This window comes from Rosa chinensis, chromosome 2, assembly GCF_002994745.2.
Source record: "Rosa chinensis cultivar Old Blush chromosome 2, RchiOBHm-V2, whole genome shotgun sequence".
In the NCBI taxonomy this organism is placed as follows: Eukaryota; Viridiplantae; Streptophyta; class Magnoliopsida; order Rosales; family Rosaceae; genus Rosa; species Rosa chinensis.
This window is the reverse complement of record NC_037089.1, coordinates 5,651,627-5,672,912: the sequence shown is the minus strand read 5'-3', so window position 1 is coordinate 5,672,912 and position 21,286 is coordinate 5,651,627. Positions and strand designations below refer to the sequence as shown.

General features: G+C 36.8%; 3 protein-coding genes, 1 long non-coding RNA gene and 3 other non-coding genes across 9 annotated transcripts; 5 read left to right on the top strand and 2 right to left on the bottom strand.

Moving 5' to 3' along the window:
• Window positions 1-1,033: 1,033 nt before the first annotated feature.
• Window positions 1,034-2,042, top strand: LOC112187436. Its single transcript, XM_024326216.2, has 2 exons — window positions 1,034-1,400; window positions 1,523-2,042. Exons 1-2 carry the CDS (start codon window positions 1,141-1,143, stop codon window positions 1,776-1,778), a joined length of 516 nt encoding a protein of 171 aa, XP_024181984.1. The 5' UTR covers window positions 1,034-1,140; the 3' UTR covers window positions 1,779-2,042.
• A 555-nt stretch (window positions 2,043-2,597) lies between these two features.
• Window positions 2,598-8,976, bottom strand: LOC112187435 (arginine--tRNA ligase, chloroplastic/mitochondrial). 3 transcript variants are annotated; one of them, XM_024326213.2, is made up of 18 exons: window positions 8,819-8,976; window positions 8,565-8,635; window positions 8,323-8,459; window positions 8,138-8,213; window positions 7,920-8,021; window positions 7,599-7,814; window positions 6,982-7,062; window positions 6,485-6,568; window positions 6,297-6,401; window positions 5,415-5,593; window positions 5,168-5,252; window positions 4,815-4,998; window positions 4,547-4,616; window positions 3,949-4,018; window positions 3,506-3,595; window positions 3,203-3,271; window positions 2,982-3,083; window positions 2,598-2,872 (listed from the first exon to the last, which is right to left on the bottom strand). In XM_024326213.2, the coding sequence occupies exons 1-18, from the start codon at window positions 8,916-8,918 to the stop codon at window positions 2,762-2,764; spliced, it is 1,932 nt and encodes a 643-aa protein (XP_024181981.1). In that variant the 5' UTR covers window positions 8,919-8,976; the 3' UTR covers window positions 2,598-2,761. The 3 variants fall into 3 exon arrangements, with proteins under 3 accessions (XP_024181981.1, XP_024181982.1, XP_024181983.1); XM_024326214.2 differs by having other exon boundaries at window positions 8,565-8,639; window positions 8,819-8,958; XM_024326215.2 differs by having other exon boundaries at window positions 8,565-8,654; window positions 8,819-8,952.
• Window positions 8,977-9,511: 535 nt separating this feature from the next.
• LOC121051539 lies at window positions 9,512-10,270 on the bottom strand. Its single transcript, XR_005806045.1, has 2 exons — window positions 10,126-10,270; window positions 9,512-9,820 (listed from the first exon to the last, which is right to left on the bottom strand). It is a non-coding gene; the product is annotated as an uncharacterized LOC121051539 (long non-coding RNA).
• Window positions 10,271-10,755: 485 nt separating this feature from the next.
• On the top strand, window positions 10,756-11,227 carry LOC121051360 (programmed cell death protein 4-like). Its single transcript, XM_040513639.1, has one exon. It carries the CDS (start codon window positions 10,809-10,811, stop codon window positions 11,043-11,045), a length of 237 nt encoding a protein of 78 aa, XP_040369573.1. The 5' UTR covers window positions 10,756-10,808; the 3' UTR covers window positions 11,046-11,227.
• Window positions 11,228-11,386: 159 nt separating this feature from the next.
• On the top strand, window positions 11,387-11,459 carry TRNAK-CUU. The gene has a single exon. It is a non-coding gene; the product is annotated as a tRNA-Lys (tRNA).
• A 262-nt stretch (window positions 11,460-11,721) lies between these two features.
• On the top strand, window positions 11,722-11,794 carry TRNAK-CUU. The gene has a single exon. It is a non-coding gene; the product is annotated as a tRNA-Lys (tRNA).
• A 338-nt stretch (window positions 11,795-12,132) lies between these two features.
• On the top strand, window positions 12,133-12,205 carry TRNAK-CUU. Its single transcript has one exon. It is a non-coding gene; the product is annotated as a tRNA-Lys (tRNA).
• The last annotated feature ends 9,081 nt before the right edge of the window (window positions 12,206-21,286 follow it).

The window sequence follows — 21,286 nt, the reverse complement described above, 5'->3', positions numbered from 1 at the left end:
ATGTGATTAGGACTATCTTTCCTGTTGTGGTGACAATGACCAAGATCTAATCACTGAAATAATGATGGCATGAAAATAGAGGTTATCTTCGAAAATTTTTATAAACATTGAGCATAAATTTTCTTTAAACCTCAACCGTTAAATTCAGGAATGAGACACATGAAGAGTACTGTAAAAACATCGCAATTATCTTCACCTTTCACTTAGATATAGCATATATGTAAAGTTAGGTGTGTAAAAGAGAACTTCAATGGTCAAAGAGGACAAAGGGAAGTTACACAAACACAATGTACGTAGGTCAGCCAGTATCGTCTTAATCAATGCTCATTACACTTGAACTGTTCGATTAATAAGATTGGATTATAATTTATTAACGGTTGGATTGCATATACATAAATGGTAAATTTATGCTCCAAAGCACTATTAAACATCCGGATTATCCTCACATAATCAAAGATCAAAGAGGACAAAGAAGGAAGCAACACAAACACAGTGCAGGCCAGCAAGCATTGTCCCAACCTGGTGGGGGAAACAATGTTATGCATAGTAAAACTTTGTGTCAAAGACAAACATGAAATTGTAGACAATCTCAGAGCCACTTTGGACTATACCCCATTAACCAAAAACCCTTTTGGAAAACCCTTTTTCTTTATTAATTTACATTTGATGCCTTAAAACATGGGAATATGCTAATCTGTCATGTCTTTATGAGGCAAAAGTTCCCCTAAGATGGTGACCCCAGTTTGAGAAGAAGAATGGAGAGAGACGGTGACTCAGATATGGATGCCTTCAAATTTAGACCTTATCCTCATTTCTTGTTCTATGGGAAAGCAAATAAATTTAGACCATAAGGATGTGATAAGTGATAATGACAAATTCTGGGATAAAGCGTTGTTATAGAAATTTATTTATTAAAATGATAACGGAATAGTCAGTGTTATCCATTGGTTCATTATTAAACGGAAACTCCACCAAGTGTTTTTATCCTATTCCCATCAGGCATATATATATTAATATATATATATATATATTGCTCCCTCGGAAACAACCTAAATCGGAAACCATAATATTCTAGCTCCAGACTTCTTCAACACCAAGTCTAAGATCTTCTGCTACTTGTTCTTTTTCTTCATCTTCTTCATGGGTCTTCAAGAAGCTAAGGTTGGTGGTGATCAAAATAGGAAAGAAAGCGAGATTGGTTATCAGGGTTTTGAAGATAACTGGGTTATAAAGGAAGACTACCCTGAAGATAATTGTGATTCAAGATCCATGGACTCCATGGAATCGTCTTCGTCTTCGTTTTCATCAGATTTGGTCGAGGATGTATCTTCTTCTTCTTCTTCATCTTCAAATGGACCTCTTTATGAATTATCTGAGCTCATGATTCATCTTCCTATAAGGTAAACAATAACCTAGCTATATACATGTATGCAATATGTTTCTCTCTTCATTTCCTATATATTCATCACTGTACTTTTCTTTTCTTCTTTGTTCTAAATTTATTGGGTTTTGCTTTATGCAGGAAAGGTTTATCGAAGTATTATCAAGGAAAGTCGCAATCTTTCACATCTCTGGGAGGTGTGAAGAGCTTAGAGGATCTTGCAAAGAAGGTGGCAGCACCCTATAGAAGGAAAATGAAGCCATGCAAGAGCTATGGAGGTGGTTTAGATCATGGTCACAAATCTTTTAGTACAAGTCCGAAAGCCATTATCTCAAAGAAAGCTATTTCAAAGGGTTCTTTCTTATATTCCATAAGTAGTAATACCAAGAGGAAATAATGCTTTCCTAGACAGAAGCATTTCTTGCATGGAATCTGTATTAGGGAGTTGGTTTTTCAGTCTGGGCTTTTTGTTTGCCTGGAATAGTTATTGTTCATCTGGAACATTTTGAGGATTTACAATTTTTAAATTGTTATGGCGGGTCATTTGTACATAGTGAAATTCCATCACCTTTCTGATTAGCTTTGTTGATGTATGGGTACGGTAGGAATACCTATACATTATTTCTTAATAGAAGTTTCTGACTTTACCTTTGTTCTTAAACCTGGATTCAGTCAGGAACTAAAGAGTCGCGAAAACTCTTTCTTAGTTTCTTATTTATTTGATTGACTAAGAAAAACAACAAAATCTACGAGTCTCGTCTAACACAACCTAAATCTAAAACACCATGATGGAGATCTGTTCCAGCTAACAATTGTAGTGGAACATCCGAGATTTGCAAGAGTCCGCCGAGAAGTTACACGATTCGGGTGGTGAATTTTGCTTCTCACCAAAACTCTCTGTAGTTTCTGGTGGCCTATATTATCACAATTCTTCAAGAAAAGAAAAGAAAACCAAAATACAAAAAACTGAACTCGACCAACAACCTTGATCTGTTTCGAGACAAGAAGAACCCAAATCAGAGACGCTTTAGTTTTAGGGAGTTGTGTGAAACATTTTGTATTTATCACGACATTTTAAGTGTTGGTTCTAATTGAACCACAAAATTGCTCGTTTCTGTGATTTATTTTATTTTTTTGCAATGACGCCTAAAACTATATGGCAGAGAAACTTTAAGACGGTACTTAGTAAATTGAACAAAATTTATAGCTGAAGAACTGTGCTACATTCCATCAAAATAGTCATTCATTGATATCGGGATATGGTTTTTACAGTGCAAAATGGGTAAAATAGTTCAAAATCCCTATGTTTAAGTAGGTTGTAGAATTATATCATACGCCATCATATCTTTGGTGATTTAACTGTCAGACTAGGTGAACACATCACATCTTGTACACGGCTTCAATTCCGAGAAGATGAAAGCATTTCCTCATGACTACGCCTGTTGCTTCACAAAGCAAGAGTCTACTTGGTTCCTCTGCCGACCCAATAACCTGCCAAGTTTACAATGTACCATAGTTAAATAAGATTTCTCCGATTGTCAATTGGAATAGAAGACAAGTTTACAATGTACCATCAGGCAACTAAATGGATGATAGATACCTGGCAATTGGAATAGAACTTTCCGCTGTAGATTTCTGATAGATTATAGAGGTATTCACATAAAACACTTGGCAACAGATTCGTGCAAGCCTCCTCCACAGTCTAGAAAGTGAAAGCGAGAAGTGTCAAGGTTAGAACCAAGCATACCACAGCAGCAACCAACAAAGATGAGAGAAAGGTCATCAAGGCAGCAATGAGTTCCATTTATGTTATGTCCTTACCTCAGAAAACTTTAATAAGTGAAGCGCCAATTCACGCTCACCCGCATGACCCAACACAATTTCCCCCGTCTGTATCAAAAAGAAAGAAATTGAAATCAGACCTTTGCAGTAAGGAGGTTTCAAATTTGCCTCTGTGTCAAGTGTTCCGAATACATAAATAGAGACAAGTGTAAACACCTACATGTATAGGACATGTACGTGGGTACATAGGCCTCTCATATGTATAGTAATACAGGAGTGCAGGACTAACAAAATAGATCAACAGACATTGATAACAAGGTGACATATTGCAGTTGGACTTACTTTTTTCAATTCGTCAATGTCTTTGCCAGATTTCCTTATGATTGAACAGATCCGAGCATGCATGTATAGCAAGTAAACAGCAGTGTTTCCCTGCTCAAATAGTTTTGGACCAGTGGGACAAATATAGCATTAGCGTGACAAATATATGGAAAGTTCATTAGAATAAATTGCAAACAGTCTTCAAACAAAGTCAAATTTGACTAAGAAATTCGAGGCAGTTAGAATTTCAAATATTAGTATACAATCAGAAAGCCAAAAAGCCAGGTGCTCAACTAGCTTATGAACTTTATGATTTATTTGAAATCTCCCATATAAATTTCCATTTGGAAGATGGCTAATTCAACACCAAATTAGCTATCTTCCAAGGAACACAGTTCTCAGTAAAAATGCTATTTGAGAAGAATTATACAAACCCTTCCAATAATTCAGTGATGTTAACGCACCTTATCATTTAGCATTTGATTGAAATCAAAAGTGTAATTGGTCAATCTGTTGTTCTTCAGATCAGCATACCTGTCAAAACATATTATCAGAAAAGATGCAAGACCAAATCAAGCATTGAAAATAGAAAATAAATACATACACAGGAGACTCGTACTATACTGACTAAAAATCAATAGAATCAGCACAAAAATCCAAGCTCATTTTTTCTCCAACATATTTTGTAATATCAAAGCAAAGATTAAATGAGAGTAGAAATTCTCCAGACTATCTGGAACAGAAATATTATTTGAAAGGGCATTTACAAAGTTGTATTCAAGTATCTAAGTCAATATCCTATTTTAATAACATATGCAGGACTAAGTCGGCATATACATCCTTCCAAGTTGCTTTTGACAAAGAGCTTTTAAAATTTCTAAGGTCCTCAAGCAACACTACATAAAGTAGGATATCCATTCACAGTTAAGGGTTCCAAAAACCTCTGGCCGTAGTTACAATTCATACTCTTGCTAAAATAACAGGGCAATATTCATTAGGATGAGAAATTAACTATTACTGCATCAAAATGATTATAAACTCATAAAAGTTCAGACAGCTTACTTCACAGCGCCATAACCAACGGCCACTGCAGTTTGCTCAAGCTCCTCTTCAGTCCAGTCTTCACTCTTACCTGATTATGATTAAAGAAATACTTACCACTATCAGAAGTTTGAAAGGTTAAGTATTTTGCAATCATGATAAATGAGAGAAAACAACTTCCACATGATATAACTGTATAAGTAAGATTTATGCAAATACATGCTAAAATGAGATATGTTTGCAAATATGAAGATGCAGAGAGAGCTAGGTAGGTCCTTCAATGTCATACCACGCTCGACAAGACTTGTTTTGCTTCGGCTCTTGGCTTCATCAAGTAAATCAACCAATCGAACCACATCAGAAGAGCGAGTCCGGAATCGTTTGCCATCTTCTCCAAGAACAAGACCAAAACCAACATGGCTAACTTTAGGGTACGAGCCATCAACTGGAAGCCAACCTGCGAGTGTAGCTGCCTGAAACAGAAAACCAAAGTTATGTTCAACCACATAACAACAATGGAATATCCCATACCGTAGAAGGTAGGAGGAACATGAACTTAATTGCAGTTCAACTTTTCAAGGATTATTGACCACAGCGAAAAATCAGGGTCTGTTGAGACATGTTATGGCTTTTGATGTATACCTTGAAAAACATATTAAAGTGTTGTTGCTGGCCAACATCAGTAACATATATGATCCATTCAGCTTTCTCCTCATTAAGTCGATACCTGTATATTGCAAGCAGCATTGTCAGTAAGGATGACAGCATGACTAGGCAGATCAGACAGAACAATAGTGATGCAATATGACTGACTGGCTAACCAAGTTAACTGCTCTCAGACATATAATGCAAAATTTCATTGAATATCAAAATTTAATATTTGACGAACCAAAGAGCTGCCAAATCAGTGGAAGCATAATTATAACTGCCATTGCTCTTCACAACAATAAGGGGGATGTTAAAACCCTCAAGATGGATTACACGAGCACCCTCGCTTTCCACAATCAGTCCTTGATCAGTCAACTTCTCTAAAACCGCAGGAATATATGGGTTATAAAAGCTTTCTCCCTGCCAGAAACAAAAAATATGCATATGACTTCAGTGCAAACAAGACAGTTCAGTATATTACATAACAACAGAGAAGAATCTTTGTGCATTTCCAACTTTAATGCATTAGATGTGATTCCATTATTTGTTGTTTTTTTGTAGTCATAAAAGTGAATTTCAAGTATATCATTATATTATAAGTATCCAGAAATGTACTCAAATAAACATTGCATATGCACAGTTATGAATTACCTTCTTGTCAAAGTTACGAAACCATATTGCCTATGCACACCTATAGTTTGCATAGAAGCTATAGTTTATCTTCTTATCAAAGTTACTTCAAACTCCAAACAACCCCTACCCTTCCCGCTCAAACAACCAGAATAAGCTTTTAATAACTATTCCCATCACTAATCAGAATCTATGCAATATCTCATCTTCATTGTCTTGCAAGATTATATACCAGCGATACATCAACCTCTTGTGATCATACAGTAATACTTACAGCCTAAAGGAGAAAGAATTTCATTAATTGCACCTAGGCGGAACCAGGAGTACATATTATCGAACCATAAGAGAAGGCATGCAAAAGATAAATTACGTATTTAAATTAGGTACATCCCCCCTAATTTCAATGCAAAATTTGCTTCTTACAGAAAAAGAAAAAACTAATTCAAAAGCTACACGTCAAAGTAAACTGTAAAGTCAGAAATCTGAAACAAACCTTTTCCTCTAAATGAGTTCCAAGCCGTTCATAGACCATTTGAAACTCTCTACGGCTGACTTCACAGATTTGAAGCCATGCCTCACGGTACTTGGGAGTCCCACCCTGCAAATAGAATTGCATCAGATACTTTCTAACCTTACGGACAAAGACATCAACCTCATGATAAATGAGATTAGATCACTCACCTGAAGGGATACCACTGCAGCTTGTGCTCTCTCCTTGAAGGCCGGATCCTCATCAAATCTCTTTTTTGATTGCTTATAGAATTCCTAACAAAATGGCACTCAATTATAGTCAGTACCGATCACTTCATTTTATTTTCTTATTCATCTTGGCTAGGAAAATGTGGTAATAACAATATTACATAAAAAAGCACAGTAACATCATAGAATATTCATCCATTAAACGTTTAATCCCACTTAATCACCAAAGAATACCACACATCACTGCTCATTTAACCAAGGCTCCATCCAAATATTTCTCAAGTTCATTATTTGAGGCTCAACTCCCCAACTAATAAAATGAAGAGAAGTTACATTCATTTTGGGCATAAAGGCATAATAGGATCTTGGTAGCATTAACTTGATCCAATTAAATACATATGATTGAGTACTAGTTAGTCTAAATGCAGAATAAGAGATGTGATTTAATGACAAAAGAACTAAGAAAATACTTTACTCACCTGAAGATCACCGATTTCCATTTCATTTACATCATCCACGTTTGGAAACTTTTCGAAAAGGTATTGAATCAACATGCCAAACTGCAATAACCATAGAAGGTTGTTGAAAAACATATGCTGTTATATGATAATGATAATAATAATAATAGTAACAAACAAAAAGAAAATATGTTCTTTATAAAGGAACCATGACGAGATATAGAAAAGACCTACCCAATGGCTTCCCTCCTAATACATCCTGTACTTCCAATGTCAGAAGGTTGCAAAGATCACACAAATGAAAGGCATATTCCACCAGCAAAGAGTATGTAATATGCATATTTGGTTGCAGGTATGTATATAAGCCTATACATGTACACATAAGGCATGTATAACATCATAGATGGCTTGCAAAACTGACTGAATAGTTATAGTTCATCACGAATTGTCTGGATTATCTTTGCTAATGAAACAGATACATGACATAGCCGTCAGCTCAAAGGAAGCAAGCTCTCAGGAATAACACCATGGTTTATTTACTGAGTTTAAGGATGCCATACAATGATCAGTTCCCAAACAAAAAACTGTCATTTTCCATACCAATACACATGTTATCACTTATCAAAAACTACATTTACCTGTGTTCCCCAGTCACCAACATGATTACGCCGAAGAACTTCAACTTTGGAAAACTCAAGCATCCGGGCTAGGGTGTCCCCAATAATTGTAGATCGCAAATGGCCAACATGCATCTCCTTGGCTATATTAGGTGAGGAAAAGTCTACAACAGCCCGTCTGACCTGGAGCTGTGGTGCCCATGTTTCGATCCCATCAATAAGCATCTTTTGTAAGCTCTGAAGAAACAACATTTTCACAGTTACAATTACAATTATGGAGTACAAGTTTCCACATCAACATAAATGAATAACTGTATAAGGTCAGATGATCTTTAACAATACCTTAGCCATCCAATTCTTTGACAACACAATATTAACAAACCCAGGCCCTGCTACCGTGCATGACTCTATTATTTCTGATTTAGGAAGATTTCCCATGATGGCCTACAGAAATTAAAACAACCAATCATCACTGCTATCAACTCAAAGCCTACACAGAAGCCATGATCACCCAACATAAAACTATTCAAAATGAGAGAAGTAAAGGTGAATGTGAATACCTGTCCAACAGAATTAGGATTCTTGAATTCAGTTCCCTTTCCCTTAATCTTAGACCATATGTCCATGGCATTGTTACTGCACCAAAGAAAAAACATCATAACATAACATCTCAACAATAAATTTGTACGACGCACGGATCAAACAGAAACATCTTCAAAATTCACAGCTTAACCCTATCACACACCATTGATAGTCTCCGAATTTCCCAGCCGAAGGAACAACCACCGGCTCCACATTCAGCTCATCAGGCACCACTGCCCTAATCGAAACTTCAAACAGCTGCCCTAACTGCCGCTTCAAACTCGCCACATTCTCTCCTCCCTGAGACACAAAAATCAAAATCCACCTTCAAAAACACACAAACACAACGAAACAGAATCTCGCAAACTCTAATTTCAAAATGCAGAATCCAAACTATAAACTCACAGCTGCCATGGTTGATACCGAGAGCGCCTTAGTTGCAGTGATAAGCTTCTTGGATGACGCCTTCAACAATTCTGTCTAGTTTCACAATGACTACATCAAATTTCAACTACAGCTATGAATATTCCTACACTGATTCGTATAAACCCTAACAAACAACCAGTAAAGCACTACGAAATTCTCAGTATCCAAGCATAGTAGAAAAGCACGCGTATGAAACAAGCAGTAATGAGAGAGAGAGCGAGTTGAGAGGTTACCGGCGGCGGGGAGGGAGGGGAGAGAGAGACGAGTGAGAGAGAGAAACGGCGAAGGTGAAATCGGCGGCGGGAGTATGAGGTTTATGGAGGACCCTAACATTGCTCTTATTTTCTCCCTTCAATTTCTTTATTTATTCTCTATTTATTTTTATTTGTTTTTCTTTCTTTTTTTGCATTTTCCGGCTTTTTTTTTTTTTTTTTTTTTTTGCTGCTTGGAGAAACCTTTAACCGTCTTTTTGGGTGGGCAAAGCTTGGCCAATGAGACGTCTCCATGTCAGCAAACAGAGGATATAGGGTCCCACATGCTGTGAACGGGCTGAGAAGTTGAATTTGGACTTGGGGTGCACGGCAAGCCCAATCAGCCCAAGTCCGCAGTTTTGTTTTATTTGCTTAAAGTAGGGATGTCAACCTTTTAAAACTTAAAAATAAATAAATAAAATGAATGAACGTCAATTCGCGTGAGTGTGTTGTTTGTTGGTGCAGTCGCTGTCGTGTTATTTCGTGTTTGTACTTGAATTCTAGCTCTGATTGGATCCATTTAATTATATGGGGTGAAATTTATAGATTGAAGATTACAATATGATAATTACAACATGGAACAGATATGATAGATAATCCAAGAAAAAAAAATTATGTTAATTATGTATCCCATGCATGATAAATGTTTAATAAAACACGTATTTTTTTGTAATGTAAAAGATAAATTAGAATATGTCATTTGGATATATGTATACAATTTATTTTGATAAAAAATTAATATACGTATCGCTAGTTATTCACTGTCTTGATGAGTTTTTAAATTGGACGGATCTATCTAGGTATTGACACTACTCTTGTCACATCTCCACTGCACGAAGCTCCAAAAATGTGAATGTAGGATCACTGTGCCAAGAAAACATGGAGGAATGATCCCTGCTCTGGGAATGATGACACTCTGAATCTTATTCTAGATGAGCTTGCCCCGAGTCCCATGAAGCAAAGATAGGAAAGCAGGGTTCGAAGCTGAAACATAATATTATTATTTGTCATATTTGTATGCTTATGTATAAACATAGATACTAGTAATATGGGCGCTTGTTTAAGACATAAACATTAAAGCCTTTGACAAAACAACATAACTAATTGTTCTTTTAAAAGAACAATGTAAAAAAAAATCATAAAAAGAGCTAATTATGGATAAACGAATTAATTTTTTAGCGGAACACCAATCTATCTAAACACAAATAACTTTTTACATCATTTTCAAGAAAACAATAGTTATAATTATCTCGAGAGAAATGATGATTAAATAAGGATATTGATTATACCTCTAAGATGGATTTCTGGTAAATCATTAATTCGATGAATGTGAGTTATCCTTATTATTAGACTTTTCAATCACATCATCATCTTCCTCTTCATCACGACACTCAGATGCCTCGAAAGTTTTCTCCATCTATTTTAGGTTGTAGAGAATTGGAGATGTTTTGCACGAATTAGAAGACTAATGAGGTTGTTTTTATAGGTAGACGGGAAGGTTCGAGAACGAGTGGTTTTAACAAAAACAACAGATGATTGTGGGCATACCGCCTGTTTCAAAAAAACAGTGGGAATTAAGTAAATAGTATTAAAGATAAGCAGGATGACGAGAATACATAGTGTTCAAAAAATTAAATCTCTCCGGTATAAGAATCTATAATTATATTTATAAAGTTTTAATTTTTTGAACACTATGTATTCTCGTCATCCCGCTTATCGTTTTACCATCTGAAAAAGTAACATTTATGGAGTTGTTAAAAAATTGAGCCATTTTACCGCCCTGCTTGGCTAAGTTCACATGCTGTTGTTTCCTTGATCTTATCCGATTGCTCTCCTCTAATAACAACGCCACACGTACCCCACAAACCCACAGAAAATAAAACAAAATACCCCACCTTGACCATAAATAAAGCAACAATTCTTACACACTGATCCCATAAGCAGTTCCCAGTTTCAGGTTACAGAGAAGAAGATGAAGAACAGTGGAAACGGGAAGAGTCACAAAGGGAATGCGAGAGAGGATCAGGTGAAGAAGGACAGGAGATCAGGGTCGGGCATGAATGGATCGCCCAAGAAAGGTGGCCATGGCGGCAAGTTCACCTGGGCCGGTGATCTGGGCTACTCTACGGCCGAGATGGGTTTTCAGAAGGAAGTCATCGACGCCAAGGATCCAAACTTTGAAGACACAGTCGAGATCCCAAGCGCCTGATGATTTTCATGGTATTGATCCGTGATCTTGATGTTCACGTAGTTTTCAGTTTCTATGAATGAGATGTAAATAGATAAGGCCAAGGAAGGCGATGATCCTTTAGGATGTTTATGTAAAACTTTGAAATTATGTGGTTTTTATTGGGTTTATGCTAGCTTCTTGGTACCTGGTGCTTGATCTGATCCTTGCTGTGAATGAATGCTCTGCAATTTTTTCTCTTTGGATCTGAAAAACTGAAAAATGCTATGAAATTTGGTTGTTGTTTTCTATTTAGTCGAGAACTAAGTTGGTATCAGGTTGGTTCTAGAATAAAGGTAGTAAACAAGGCGTAGCAGACGTAAGCCCGTCTAGCTCAGTTGGTAGAGCGCAAGGCTCTTAACCTTGTGGTCGTGGGTTCGAGCCCCACGGTGGGCGGTGTTAACCTTTTTGTCTAGAATTTTTGCATTCTCGAGGGCGATCCTTACAATGTGTTAACCTCTTTTTGGGTTTTCCTTTTATTGTTAGAAATGTTATGCAATTGAGATGCATCAGAAGGGTGTTTGGTGTTTTTGCTTATTGGTGGTACATTTCCATGATCTGTATTGCTTTTGCTTGTTAAATTTCAGTCATAAAAATAACTTATGTTTTGATGTTCAATCTGCGAGCAAAGCTTATAAATCAGTTGATGCAGACATGAGCCCGTCTAGCTCAGTTGGTAGAGCGCAAGGCTCTTAACCTTGTGGTCGTGGGTTCGAGCCCCACGGTGGGCGTCTCTTTTGATTTGTTTTTTTTTTTTTTTGGCCATTTAGGTAATCCTTATTTTGTGTTATTTTTCTTTGCTCCCTTTTGTTTGGTGCACTATATTTGAGGATTTTCATTTCTGCAAATGGATGATGTTTGGCTTTTATTTTAATTAGGGAGCATGAATCTGAAACCTGCCGTCTATAGCTCAATTGGTAGAGGGTGCATTGTGATATAATGACTCCGTTCTGTGCTAATGGATGCTCGTTGGGTTTCTTTTATTGTCAAGGACTAAGGAGCATTAATCTGATGTAAAGATACAAATTATCTTAAACTAAATGTGGTAAGTCAGTTGTTGCAGACATAAGCCCGTCTAGCTCAGTTGGTAGAGCGCAAGGCTCTTAACCTTGTGGTCGTGGGTTCGAGCCCCACGGTGGGCGTTTTTTCATTTTTTTGGTCGGAGAATCAAAGTAATCGGTTTTCTATCCGACCATTTACTAGATTGCTCTTACTGGCCAACAAGATGAGTGGTCAGACCACAATGATGATCCTTACAATAGGTGTACAGGACACTTTGAAACTTGCTTGCTTTGGTTTTCAAAAGTGCACTGAAACCTTGTGGCACCAATGGATACGGCGGCTCCGACCGCGCTGAAACCTTTGATGGTTCTTTCCCGACTCCTCTTTCCCTCTACCAATTCACTTCTGCTTTTTGGAGCGGAAGTTTCAAATTGGAACCTTTGATGGGGTTGGCTTCACTTGCAGCCATCATGGGAGATGTCAGGCGGCGGCGGCTCAGTTTCTTGGCCAAAGTTGCAGAGGATGCTAGAATGGATTGTGGTTTGCAGTTGCGTCGCGGTAATTTGGTTCAGGGTGTTCAGATTAGTGTGGCGGGATACAATTCGAGCCTATCTCTTGGCGCTTGCGAAGGAGATGATGGCATCGGGCTACCTGTGATTGGATCGGCCTGGGTCGGTGGAATGTTTGGCCGGTAAGATCTATGATGGAGGAGGTAGCAGCTTGGAGGCTACATGTTTTGCAGGCTGCACGCGGATTGGATTGGATTGGATCGGTTTTGACTCCAAACAGTCTCTATGCCAAAGTAAGCGGTTTAGACATTTTAGATAACTGGTCATCGAAAAAAATAAGCTTAATCCGATCCAATCCAATCCATTTAAAGATGGTTTGGTTCAGTCGGTAAGGCGGTTTTAACCTATATAACATTAACGTTTTGTTTACGAAACACTCATAGTAAAATACTAAAATTCAATCTCAATAATAAAAATTTAACAATCAAAATCCAAAACAAATATTCAAATAACAAAATCCAAAATAGTTTCAAAATTTTGTCAAAAAAAAAAATGGTTTCAAAATGATTCACTTATTTGGGTTTTAAGCCTTTGGGTCTAGGATTCAATATGGTAGTATATCATTTTGAGAATCAAATTATAATTGGAAATTTAGAACTTAATTATAAAAGACTACCCACAAATAAAATATATATATATATATTATGTATATAATTTTAATTTTTTTCTATTATATTTAATACATACCGGTTGGTTCGGATTTCGTGGTTTAAGTAAAAGAAAAACCAAACCAAACCAATTCATAAACAGTTTGGTTCGGTATTGAACCGGCTTTCATATTTTAACGCTAAAAAACATTAACCAAACCATATTTACCGGTCGAAACGGTCGGTTTCGACCGGTTTGGCCGGTTTGTATCGTGTTTTGCACACCCCTAGGCTTAGGTGTTTCCCTTGATGGGCTTCCCGGGCCATTTGATATGCCTGGGGCTTTGCAGATAGCTTTTGGACCTGACATTCTTGAGTCCAAAAGGGTTATTGGGTTTTTATACCCACTTTTTAGCTAGTTTTGTGTAAACTTAGCCTATTACTATGTTTTTCGTTTGGTCATAGTTGAATAGGCTTTGTCGAATGAATGGTTCTATCCTATGTATCAAAGTGGTGTTTTATGCATCACAGCTTCTTGTCTATCTGTAGATGATAGCAGAAGGATATGTAATGGTCATTCTGGCCTTACCTTCTATTATTAATGATATGTCCTTGAGATGCTTTGGTTCAAAAAAAAAAGAGTGCACCATGATTCTGATATGTGCAATTGGATATTTGATTTCTGTTTATAAATTTGTCAAAATTGTTATGCAGAGTTCATCTTTGAGTAGGCTAAGTCTGATGCACCAAACATAAGCCTGTATAGCTTGGTAGAGCCCAAGGCTCTTAACCTTGTGGTTGTGGGTTAAAGCCCCACGGTGGGTGTTTTAATTTTTCGCTATCGGTGTCAATGACATTAATTTTTGGGTCCTTGACCAAAAGCCCAAAAATGAGCTAAAGTTATCCCGCTTACCCCAATAAGAGATTTTTATTCTCAATAATCCAATTTAAAATGAAATAACTATTCTGCCCTTAATCTAATTAATGAATTACATGTTATGCCACTCTTTCTCATCCCGATCTCTCCCTCTCTCTTCTCTATTCTCTCCTCTCTCCTCTTTCTCTCTCTCCAAACCAGTCTCACTCTCCATATCGACGCCGGTGGCCTGCTGCATCTCCTCCCTTTGCCTGAATCTACGTCGCAACCTTCTCCGGCGAGCTGCGATGACAGAAATGGGCTCGGATTGCATATCATTGCAGGTGCAATCTCTCTCGTAGAGCCGCCTTCTCCTCCGTAGAGGATTTCCCGATAACCGCAACTTCTTCGTCGAATGCGCCCTCATTCTCCGACCACACTATCCGATCGAGGTCTGAATTTTGCGGAAACTGTTTTGTTGAAGCTTTGCGAAATGGAACCGTGGAAGGGTTACTATCACTCTGACCCATACCCAATTCAAATCCATAGTCGCCGAGGAGAAGCTGACCGCTCCTTTCGACTTCAAACGCTTGATGGAGTTTGAGGAACAAGACAAGTGCGGAAAGCTTAAGTGTGAGCATACATATCACAGAGATTGCATTGAAAAGTGGCTAGCTGAGAACTCTACATGTCCTATTTGTCGCGAAATAATTAATTAACCACTAACTTTTGATTAAGTGCCTCTGCTCCAGCGATTTCTCGTGTCACTGCATGCATGTATATTGTAAATCATCAACAAAAATTGAATTTATTCCATGTAAAGTTGTGAACCCTCTTAGATGAAAGTAATGTGGATTTTTTTTAGGTCTGAAAAGTTAATGTGGATTGAGATTGTATCTCTCTATTTTCTACATTTTTTTTGTTTTAAATTGTTGTAATCAGAAGCAATCATAAGTCGTTACTGTTTTGAATAAGGATATATAGTATAAAGAATTAAAGAGTAACCTCATTAGTTCACAATGGTTTTTACAACGTTGTTTTCTCTTTTATCGTTGAGCTATAAAACATGATAAGAAATTCGTTCAGTAAGTAGAGATTAATTTTGAGTTGTATCTCCTAGTTCTAGGAATCTGTTCTAGGACTCTAAATTCATGTAAGCTTAATAGTCTAAGTAATTGACGCTATGTTAACAAAATAACATCAAAATTGAATCATCAAAGTTGTATGGTATGTCTATACATAAATGTTTGACTCCGAAACGTGTTAATTGCTTTATCTCTAATAGTAATTGGTCTCGACGACAAAGGGGACATGGTTTAGGTAGCCGCAGATCAATGCATTGACGATGATAAGTATGCTTACACTCGTGAAGCTCTGCGCGCTCACGACCTTCCTCAAACTCCCCCAGGAAAATACAGCACTCACCGTCCATCTGGGTACTGGATATATCAAAGTATCTGCTCGGATCCGGCTGTTGCGGCTGTGCTGTTTGTTCACCATTATCGGCGGGTTGCTGTGGATGTGGAGGAGTAGCTGAGCTTGGTAAACCCCCGCTGCCATTGCCGGTTTCTATATCTTGTGGGGCTTGATAATTTTGAGGTAGAATGAAGGAGAGTATGATTAAATAACAGAGAAGCAACGGCCAGGCTATTACAAAGAGACAAACCGAAAAACAAGCCCGGAGGAACGACTTCCCGGGTTGCTTAGCAAGCGCGAGGAGAAAGAAAACAACTACAACTGCTATAATGAGTTGAGTACGATCAGGTGGTTCACTGGGTAGAGTTGCAGATGCCGAAATCTGTGCAAGTATATACATGGAATTTCTAATCAAGAACAGGGCTAGCTTGTGGAAGCTAAGGGCACTGTAAGAAAGTTACCGTGGTCGGACGTAAGAGTAATTACTAATTAGTGAACTCTCACACATAAATGGATTTAGGAGAGGGAGTGGTAGAATATCTCAAATGGTTAGTGAATTTTGACTTGTTCGACGCTTTAGTTACTGATTTTTCAAATATATCATTTTAGCTATTCAAATTTAACTCTGTCATCCAGTTTAATACAAACAATTAACTTTACCGTCAAAATTAAGTAAATAACACCGACATTTCGTCAAAACTGACAATTCTCAAGACTTTCTCTTCCCTCGCATCTTCTGCTCAACCCTTGGGTCTTCATATTGAGCTAGATGTATTTTTTTTATTCTCCTTGATCACTTGATGTAATCATCTCCTCTTTGGGTTTCTTTCAATTAATGGAGATTTCTCATTAAAAGAAATGTCTGACCCATAATCCCAAATTTCCAAAGTCTATCAGCAAAGTATACTCATACGTACCCATCCCCATACCTGGAGAGCTCAGCAACATTCAATCTGAAGCCCAGAAAAGCCAAAGATCATAATCTGCTTAGTGAGTTGCTAATCGCCCTTCACTACTAGAACATAGAACTTAATCCGCGATTTGGATTGAGAAAATCTAATAATTTTTTATCTCTCTGTCAAATTTTAACTATGGCTTCCTGGTAGGAATCGTTTCATTGATTCCAGTCCTCATCATTGGTTCTCTATTTGGGTGTATTTATGAATAAGTCTTTACATGCATGTTTGTTGGATTTGATTAGGCAAAAGGGAATAATCACACATATGACTATAATTGATTCCAGTCCTCATCATTGATTCCTTCTTGTTTTAAATCTTTTGGTGTATCATAATGAGAGCGTTCGTCCAGTTTTCGAATAGTATTCGAGAGCCTCTGCAGCTTAACAAGCAACGTGCTTGCTTATTCAAGATAGTTATCCACGTACACTCATGTTCTTGCTATTGCCATTGCACCAATTTGGGGAGTTCTTGGACTTAACTCCATGTTGAGAATCAAATAAAAAAATTAAAATAATAAAAAAATTTTAAAAAAAAAGAGGAAGAAGAAAGGAAGAACTAGATGAAGGATTCGTTTTGCGGGTGATTTGACTAAAATATCATCAATAGTAATTGTGTGTTATAGAAGATTTAACGGCAATGACTAAAGTGAATGGCGGAATTAAACTTAAGTGACTAAAGTGATATATTTGAAAAGTTAGTGACAAAAGTGTTAAACAGATCAAAGTTCAGTGACCATTTGTAATATTATCTCTTTAGGAGATGCAATTCCTATTATTGGAAAACTGTGTTTTGGTCTCTTAGACTTTGGACTTTGGACTTGGGGTACACGGCAAGCCCAATCAGCCCAAGTTCATGGCTTTGTTTTCCTTGCTCAAGTAGGGATGTCAATTTTTTTAACTAAAAAATTAGGAGTGTCAATTCACCTAAATAAGTTGTTTGTTGGTGTGGTCGCTATCGTGTCATTTCGACATTTCGTATTTGTATTTGAAAATAACTCTGATTGGATCCATTTAACTCTATGGGTTGAAATTTGCAATTTGCAAATTGAAGATTATGATATAAGATGTGATAGATAATCCAATATATATATATATATATATATATATATATATATGTTAATTAAGCAAGAGTATAGATGTACTTCTTGAATAAAAAAGTATAATGAAAGACGTACTTTTAGTAATGTAAGAGATAAATTAGAATAAGTAATTCGTTTATACACATACTACTATTTTATCAAAATAACTAATACACGTAATTAGGGATGTAGCTCAAGTGGTAGAGCACCCGCTTTGCAAGCGGGAGGTACAGGGTTCGATCCCCCAAATGGAAGGATCCAGCCATGTATCGAACCATTCATGCCACATCTCCACTGCATGAGAGCTCCAATAATGCAGAGAGAGGAGCACTATGCCAAGAAGATATACAGGAATGATCCCTACTCTAGGAATGAGTTTGCCCCAAATCCAATATAGCAAAGAAAGGGAAACATGGTTCGAAGCTGAAAACATAATATTAGTTATATTCTGTCATATTTGTGTGCTTATGTATAAACATAGAGAAGCCCGTGCAAGATCCAAACAAAAAGCCTCTAACAAAACATAACCTAAAAATTTCAACAAAAAAAAAAACATAACCTAAAAAAAATTAATAGAATAATGAAAAAAATCATAAAAACGCTTAGTTACGGATTAGCAAAACCTTGGTTTAAGAACGGAACACCAATATATTTAAACACAAAAATAATTTTTTACATCATTTTTGAGAAAACAATAGTTAGTATATACAGGAATGATCCCTACTCTAGGAATAAGCTTGCCCCAAATCCAATACAACAAAGAAAGGGAAACATGGTTCGAAGCTGAAAACATAATATTAGTTATATTCTGTCATATTTGTGTGCTTATGTATAAACATAGAGAAGCCCGTGCAAGACCCAAACAAAAAGGCTCTAACAAAACATAACCTAAAAATTATAAAAATTATAAATAAAAAAAACATAACCTAAAAAAAATTAATAGAATAATGAAAAAAAAATCATAAAAACGCTTAGTTACGGATTAGCAAAACCTTGGTTTAAGAATAGAACACCAATATATTTAAACACAAAAATAATTTTTTACATCATTTTCGAGAAAACAATAGTTAGTATTTCGAGAGAAATGATGATTAAATAAGAATAATGATTATACCTCTAGACTAGATTTATGGTAAACCACTAATTCGATGAGTGTGACTTATACTTATTAGGGCTGGACTCGGGTCGGGTTGGGCCTGAAATTTGGTAAAATCGAGACCGAGCCCAAAATAATTTGTCCGGACCGGTTCGGTCTTTTTCAAAATTGGAAACCGACATAAACTGATCCCAAACTGGCAGGTTCGGTCTTCGGGCTTTTCGGGCCTAAAATCCAGTTTCCCAGTTTTGCTGGCAAGTCCAATAATATGCAAAATATGCACAAAATAGGGTAAGAGGCGAGGTTTGAACCCCTAACCTCTTACACGAAAGGCTTGCTCCCAACCAATAGAGCACGAGACTCTCTCAATATATTATGTGCAATGTTTATATTTATCTCATCCTAGGTCATCCCATAACCCTCTTTTTACTTTCTCCTCTCTCTTTTTTTTCTTCAACACACTCTTCTTCTTCTTCTTCATATCTTCTTCTTCTTTTTTTCTTTTTTCTTCCTCCCCAATCCCCATTATGCAATTCTCTATTTACCATATATTCATCAAATCAACATCATTAGGTCATCCTCACCGAAAACCCATATTCTTTCTTCAGTTCTTTCCTCTTCCTCGTCTTTCATCAATTAGATCATCCTCACCGAATGGAATGATTTCCAGCGAAGCAAAGCAGAGAAAAGAAGTGGAAGACGATGAAGAAGAAGAAGAAGGGCCTTAATTCAAATGACTATGGTTGTGATGATAGTGATTGTGCAGAGAAGACAGAGTAGCAGAGTGGGATAATGAAGAAGGTATGGGTTGCTCATTTGATTTTGGATTTGGGTTTGGTGATGGTGAGTGATTTAGCTTTGGAATTAATCAAAGTGGGTAGTGGCAATGACGTGTTAGACAAACTGGGTTTCAAATATTAGAATCAAAATCCAATCTTTTTTAGCCTTCCTATCTTCTTCTCCGATCTGGGTGTATGAAATATTATTTGTGTATGTGTTGGATCTGGAAGTGACGCAGCTGTGGTCAAGGGCGGAGCCACGTGGGGACCTACTGGGTCCCGTGCCCCACTTTAATTTTTTTTTTTTCAAAGTTATGTAAGTAAAAACTGTAGCTGGTCTTTTGTAGCTGGTCCCAGGTTCAACTCATGTTGGCGTTGGCAAAAATTAAACTGATGGTTTTACAATTTTATATTTTTGAGAACATTAACACTTCTTTTTTTTTTATGAAAACACTAACACTATTCATCCTTATAGTTGTAATTTTAAGAAAAATATCAATCTTATTGTAACTAATATTAAAAATTTTGGTATATGTTTTAAATTCTAAATTTTTTTCTAAAAATTTCGAGTGCCCCACCTGACATGAAATTCTGGCTCCGCCATTGGCTGTGGTTGATGAGCTGTTGTTTCGGGTCGTCGGAGCATTTAGGTTTGCAAATGGAGGGGAAAGGTTTAGGAGGAGGAGGAGCTGGCTTGAGAGGAGAGTGAGAGAGGCTGAGATGGAGGAGAAATCGGTCCGTCTAGGTCTTTCGGTCCCAGAAAATATCAAGCCCGAGCCTGATCGGATGAACTGTAATTCGGGTTGGGCTTTGCACCGAACCGATATTTTCCAACACAAAATCAAACCGAATCGGGCTTTTTTGATCTGTTCGGGTCAGGTTCTCAGGTTCTCGAGTCTAGACGCCTAGGCCTAATACTTATAATAAGTCTCTTCAACAACATTCTCTTCCTCTTCATCATGACACTCAAACGCCTCAAAAGCTTTCTCCATCTTTGTTAGTTTATAGAGAATTAGAGATGTTGCACTAGTAGAAGAAGGTTTGAGAACGAGTGGTTTTGACAAAAACAACAGGCAATTGTATGCGTACCGCTAGTTTTACAAAAAAAACAATGTGTTAAAATCAAATCTATCCATGCCAATATGAAAATTCATAATTATATTTGGCTAGTTTTAATTTCTTTAACACTTTACATTTGCATTAATCTTGCTTATCGTTTTCCCGACTGAAAAAGAAATATTTTTTTAGAGTTGTCAAAGAATTGAGCCATTTTTACAGCCATACAATTTCAGTTTTTCGGCCAAGAAGCTTTTGTAACTTAAGATGAGACCATGAAAAGAGTAGGTAGCATTCCAATGGCTCTTAATAGATCAGATTATCCACAAGAGACAAATCAGAGTCCTAAATGCTTAACTGCAAACCCTAAATTACCCAACAAAACAACTTGCATTGATGAAAAGCCAAATGGGAGGAAAGCAAGCCAGCACAAAAAGGACAATATATCTATACTATTATTAAGAGAAGAGGTTTTGTTAGCCAAAACTAAAAATTTTGATAGATTTAACCCTGAAAAATAAAAAAACTTTGACAATTAGTTAAATCACAAGGGTATATAAGACAATTTTATGATTTTATTAAGAAAATTGAAAAGAAATGATCCTACAACCTCAACTTTTCTCTCATACTATTTTCTCGCTGCAATAATTACCCATTGAATCTATTTATTTTACATATAACTTTTTTTTTTTTTACAATTAAAATTTTTATCACCATGCAAAGCATGTGATTACAGACTAGAATGATACAATTAGGAGTACATACTGAAGTTATTATATCTCGAGAAACAATTCTTAGGTTCACCCTTAGGGTGAATGAGCTCAT